The sequence below is a fragment of the Nothobranchius furzeri genome, chromosome 5, assembly GCF_043380555.1.
Source record: "Nothobranchius furzeri strain GRZ-AD chromosome 5, NfurGRZ-RIMD1, whole genome shotgun sequence".
Classification (NCBI taxonomy): Eukaryota; Metazoa; Chordata; class Actinopteri; order Cyprinodontiformes; family Nothobranchiidae; genus Nothobranchius; species Nothobranchius furzeri.
The window spans coordinates 13,651,270-13,657,292 of record NC_091745.1 but is presented as its reverse complement, the minus strand read 5'-3'; the positions used below and the strand labels follow the sequence as shown (position 1 = coordinate 13,657,292).

The window sequence follows — 6,023 nt, the reverse complement described above, 5'->3', positions numbered from 1 at the left end:
TTTTACAGTTATTTGGATTTGTGTCTGAACATTTAGATATTGAAATTTCTTAGATCTTGTGAAAAGCAATTTTTAAATGTATTAGTTTACAATCAACACCCCATGCATTTTATCTTTTATTGTTTGATAGGTTTTCAGATGTGTAGGCTGCATCTTTCTGTGTTTTTGTATTTTCTTCTGTTTTCACCTCCTGGTTCTAGATTGTAGTCTCAGATTAGAAAAGCCTGACAGCACTTCTCCAGATGAATTCAGGAACAGGATTTTCACTTTCAGTCGTGCCTCTCTCCATTTTTCCATCCGTCCTTTACCTCCTACAGTCCCCCTTTTATCTCTTGAAAACGCCGTGAACGCGCACAGTAGGCTGCTATTAAATGGGCGGACTTGAGTGCGCGGGCACGTCGCGGGCTCTGGTGGTTTTGTGCGGAACATAAAAGTGCGTGAAGCACTCAAAGTCCGTCTCCAGCGCTCCCGCTGACCGGATCGGACCGGAACCAACCGGTGATGCTCTTTTATTTGGATTTTCTAATTCTAGCCTAAATCTGAGTTTGATGGTTGAACAATGTCACTTAATGGGGGGGGGGTTGTTAAAAAAACAGGTCGAATTTGTGGAGTAAAAATCTGGCAGCGCGGCAAGTTGTTTGGAGAATATCTCACTTGGATGTATTGTCTGCAAATCTTGTTTTACTCGAATGTTAACAGGATCTTGTTGGTATGGCAGCCGGGTTATACGACCTAGGATTAAACGGGTTTAGTAAACCTAGGATTTATACAGAAAATCAACATTTTTACCTAACGAGACAATAAACATTTGTGCTGGATTTACAATCAGGTTTTTGTAATTCGATCGTTTTTGCTGCACACGGATCAGGGTTGTGTTTGAGGCTTTTTGTTGTGTTTTTTTGCACACAGGCTCAACCTGCCGCACAGTTTGAATGCGCCTGGCTGATTCGGGTCTGGAGTTCCGCAGGTCCGGTGACTATCCAAGGCATGCATGATGACATCTTCTGATGGAAATGTGGCTGATAATTGTGCTTGATTATTCTGCATGGTGTCTGATTTTTGATTTGTCTGCTCAGTCCTGCTGTAGGGCACCGTTTGAGTACACTGTAAAAAAAACTGTCAAGTTTACGATAAAATACCGGCAGCTGTGGTTGCCAGGAATATACCGAGAAAAAATGTGTAATCTGTAAACGAAAATACGGTATGCTGGTTTTGTAATCCTAAATTTTACAGTAGACAATGTTTTTTTTACCAAAATCATGATAGGAAAAAAAAAAATAATATATTTGTCAATTATACAGTAATTTAATGTAAAAAAATGCAACTTAACATAGCTTTTTACGGATTTTTACAGTTAAAAAGGTTATATTATATTAATATTTACATTGATTTGTTGTTAATTTAACAGTAATAGGATGAACCTTATTATGGCAAATAACTGTAAAAATAAAAATATGGTAAACCTTATTAAAACCTTTGACAATAAAAAACACAGTGAAACTGTATAAGAAATTACAGCATTTTATTTTTACTTAATACATTTTACGGTAAATTCCTGGCAACCGCAGCTGCCGGTATTGTACTGTACATTACCCATACCGTACGGGTGTCTGAATCATGGACATAATTTTCACTTTAGAAGTGTGTGTGTGTGTGTGGGGGGGGGGGGGGGGGGGGGAGTGGGGGGGGGTCCTTACATTATGCTCTAATGGGAAACAGACTTCAACACAAATGGTTGTTTTCTGCTTGATCCATAGAGCTCAACCAGTGTCAGTTTAATATAGCGTAATATTGTTTTTGGATGGTAAAAAGTACAGGGGTGAAAACTTGACTTTGGAAAAAGTGGGGAGGACATGTCCCCCTTGTCCCCCCCCCCCCCCCCCCCCCCAACATCCATGGTCTGAATTAAGACAGTTTTTACCAGCAAGATGCAATGTTAAGGGCAAATAAATAATCTTGTGTAAAACCTGTAGCTATAGTTGGATTTAAAACCTAAAGCTGCTTTTCAATGTTGAAATATAAACATTATGAATTTCATTTCAATATTTAAATGTGTAAAATGGAAATACCCAACCAACGGACAAATGGTGAAGAGCTCCATCTAATGCCTGAGACTGCACAAATTAAACATGGATCAGTTACAGTCCCTGTCTAGGTTCTGCAATTATAAAAACCCTAGTTAAGCAGAGTCACAGAATCTCACCACGAAAGAAACTTTATTCAACCCACTTTTATTTTGGTGGTTTATTTTTATCCTATATGTTTTTGTACTCATGTCATACATACCCATTGATACACACACACACCTGTGTGTGTGTGTGTGTGTGTGTGTGTGTGTGTGTGTGTGTGTGTGTGTGTGTGTGTGTGTGTGTGATGGCAGCACACAATCTAAATGGGTACTTTAGCTAAATACTTAGTTTAAAGTTTTCAAATTTATAATCAGATTTCACATTTAGCTATAACTCATGTTTTAGATTGAATTTTAAAAATCAACATTTCACCGTATATTTAGTTTCGAAATATTTAAGTCAAATGTTATATGTTCAAATTTGATTTTAAATCTTTAGGTTCACTCAAACGTGGCTACATCTAAATATATTTGATCTAACTTAATATATGTAGATTATTTTCAGAAAAGATGTAAAACTATATTTGTATTCTAAAACTGTTCTTTTATTCATTATCATTTGAAGCATATTGCCGTAAAATATAGCAGTTAAGTTTTTTATGTAACCTGTTACTTTAGAACCGGAGCCCAATAATCATGGATGACCTTCCAAACAGCAGAAGGTTATTAGACCTTTGAGGTAAAGCATGCCTCCTCTGGGCTGAACCGGCTGCTGATTGGCTGTCTTCCTCTTCATGCACTCTCTTTTAAATCGATTAATTAATGATTGTTTTTTTCTGCCTCCCAGATGCTCATGTGTTTTGTGTACTGATATTTAACAGAATCATCCAAAGCCTCCACCTTACAGTGGACTGTGGAGATAATTGATGCCTCTTGATTCTTGTGTCAGACATGGGGGATTCAATCTTCAACTGCTGTTATGTCCCACCTCAACCTCCAGGTGAGGAAGAACCTCTCAGGCGTGCAGACATCATGGCATCCAGTTCTGCCCGCATCCCCTCAGACAAGCGCTTCATCATCTTCTTTGACTTTGACGAGACCATCGTGGATGAAACCAGTGATGACATGGTGGTGCAGGCCGCTCCGGGTCATCACCTGCCCGGCTGGCTGAAGGATACCTACCAGCCCGGCCGCTACAACGAGTACATGCAGCGCGTTCTGGCCTACCTGGCGGAACATGGTGTCACAGAGAGCGACTTGCGCAGCATCATGGAGAAGATCCCTGCCACCCCGGGGATGCTCACCCTCTTCCAGTTCCTCCGTGCCCGGCCTTCACAGGACTTTGAGATAGTCCTAGTGTCTGACGCCAACACCTTCTTCATCGAATCGTGGCTCAGGCGCTTTGGGTTCCGTCAGCTCTTCCACCGGATCTTCACCAACCCGGCCACGTTTAACAAGGACGGTCGGCTCGTCATGAGGCCTTTCCACTCCCACGACTGCCTGCGGTGCCCCGATAACATGTGCAAGCAGGCGATCGTGAGGGACTACGTGGCGCGCAGGACACAGGAGCGAGGCCGACCCTACCAGAGGGTCTTCTACGTGGGTGACGGAGCCAACGACTTCTGCCCAGCTCTTTCCCTTGGGCCCCGAGACATAGCCTTCCCACGGAGGGACTTCCCCATGCACCGGCTGATCACGGAGACCCACGAAGCCATGCCTGGGGAGTTCAAAGCTGTGACAGTGCCCTGGGCCAGCGGGGAGGATGTGGTGAAGCGGCTCAGGAAACTAGTGGCAGAGTAGGCCAAAAGGGGGTTACGACAGCCAGCAGACACGTTCAGTCATATTCTCAGGTGAAATCTCTGAAATGACTGTCCAAGGCAATAAAACTAGAAGCCTAAAGTTAACGAAGCACAAGTTTGAATAACCTACATGTGCCTGGGTTCAGCTTCAAGATCCAAAGGTCAGAAGAACCTGTCGTAGTCCGGGAAACCTCAGCCTCGTAACCCAAAGTCAAATTCTGTCAAATCAAGATTCTAATCTAGTACCAGAAAGTTTAAAGTCAAATTAAGCCTAGAACTTGAAAGTATTCGCATAATTATCGCATAGATCTGTTCTGTTGTCTGCAAATGCTGTTCTATACGTCAATAAATATTTGTACTTGCAATACTTTATAATTCAAAACGTTTAATTCATTCCTCTGCAATAACTTGTTTTTCTTACAAATTGCACGTTTTGGGTATAAACAGGCAAGTAAATTACTACCTATACAGTCCATAGAAATGTATAAAGAAAACGTATGGTTAAATGAGTTCAATGGTTAAATATAGGGGCTGCATAGTGGCGCAGTGGTTAGCACTGTTGCCTCGCAGCACGAAGGTTGCAGGTTCGAAACTCGGCTGCGGCCTTTCTGCGTGGAGTTGCGTGTTCTCCCCATGCATGCGTGGGTTTCCTACGGGTACTCCGGTTTCCCCCACAGATCACAACATGCCCTATAGGTTGTAAATTGTAAGTCGCTTTGGATAAAAGCGTCTGCTAAATGAATAAAAACATAAAACATATGTTTCTAGTTTATATAGGATGATATAGTCACAAAATGTGTAATAGAAACAGCCAGAGGCAATGGGCAAATCCATGTTTACCAGTGTGTCTGTGAAAGGTTACTTTACAAACGTATTTGTACGTATCAAAGTGTGTTTCCTGTTTTTGATTTGTTTTTTATTGTGTGGGTTCGACCTACTAATAAAATGACACCAGCAGGAATAAAGCCATCAACTGAAACCGTCTGTCTGGTTTATTAACCCCCCCCCCCCCAATGATAAAAGACCCACACTTGCATCGCACCTTTACAGTGTATCGTTCATCCATTCACACACCGAAGATGAAATAGTGATGATGCATGTCATCAGATCAGTCATTTTAAATGGGATCTTTGGGCACTTTGTCACTATTACTCTGTTACAAAGAAAGCTTCTTCTCATTAATTGAGTCTAATCTAAAAAAAGTACCAAACGGACATTAAACGGTGCTTTTGTACAAAAGAAAGAAAAGCCCCAAACTCAGCATTGAGTAAAACCGGTCTCTTGTAAGACTTTTGATGGATTTTTTTCTTTTACTTTAGACTTTTGCAGTTATTCTGCTACTGATGTTTAGGCGTTTCTAACGTCCTTCTGTGTTTTATTTAATTGTAAGCTTGCACTGAGACAGAACTGTGATGATCAAGTAAAACTTGAAAATCGGTGGCAGAAGGACCTCAAGTAAAAAAATAATCCCTGAAGAAGTTCAGAAAACAAATCAGCTGAACAAGACAGATGGAGGGTTTCTAGGAAACATGACCCCTTAGAATAAAACTCTGAAGATGTTTTAAAAGCGTTTGCACCGAATCTATGAAGATATGCTACTTGATTGTAATGATTTTAGCTCATAGAAAATTATTCGCTTATTGCTACAAGTTCTGTAGTCATTTTGTCCAAATTCTCAAATCATAGATGTTTAGTGCCACCTTGCAGTTATTTCTTGCAACAACACATTTGAAATGTTTGGCCTGGGCTCTGCGGTATCTTAGCTGTTCCCAGATCTGCACTTTTCTGGACTGAGATGTCTGATGTTTTTCCTGGGATCTGCCTAAGCTACTCCTCCAGTCTGGGGCTTACTTCCACAAGTGTTCCGATGACCACGGGCACCACCGATGTCTTCACTCTCCAGACTTTCTCAGGTTCTTCTTTGAGGCGCTGGCACTTCTCTAGTTTGTCGTGTTCCTTTTTCCTGATGTTGCATCACTTGGTATTGCCACAATAACCACAACGGCTGTCCTCTGTTGATTGTCCACCACCGCAATGTCTGGTTGGTTCTCCATCACCATTTTGTCAGTCTAGATCTGGAAGTCCCACAGGAGCTTGGCTCTTTTGCTCTCAACCACCTTAGGGGGTGTTACCCACTTTGACCTTGGGGCTTCCAG

The 6,023-nt window shown here is 41.7% G+C and overlaps 1 protein-coding gene across 4 annotated transcripts; it reads left to right on the top strand.

Annotated features, from left to right (window-relative positions):
* Positions 1 to 348: 348 nt before the first annotated feature.
* Positions 349 to 4,846, top strand: phospho1 (phosphoethanolamine/phosphocholine phosphatase 1). 4 transcript variants are annotated; one of them, XM_015948865.3, is made up of 3 exons: positions 349 to 498; positions 910 to 967; positions 3,018 to 4,846. In XM_015948865.3, exon 3 carries the CDS (start codon positions 3,020 to 3,022, stop codon positions 3,866 to 3,868), a length of 849 nt encoding a protein of 282 aa, XP_015804351.1. In that variant the 5' UTR covers positions 349 to 498; positions 910 to 967; positions 3,018 to 3,019; the 3' UTR covers positions 3,869 to 4,846. The 4 variants fall into 4 exon arrangements, with proteins under 4 accessions (XP_015804351.1, XP_015804350.1, XP_015804352.1 ...); XM_015948864.3 differs by having other exon boundaries at positions 2,950 to 4,846; XM_015948866.3 differs by having other exon boundaries at positions 350 to 498; positions 3,069 to 4,846.
* The last annotated feature ends 1,177 nt before the right edge of the window (positions 4,847 to 6,023 follow it).

What these genes read in the sequence shown, in the direction of transcription:
- phospho1 (XM_015948865.3), top strand. Translation starts at nt 3,020, where the DNA reads ATGGGGGATTCAATCTTCAACTGCTGTTATGTCCCACCTCAACCTCCA.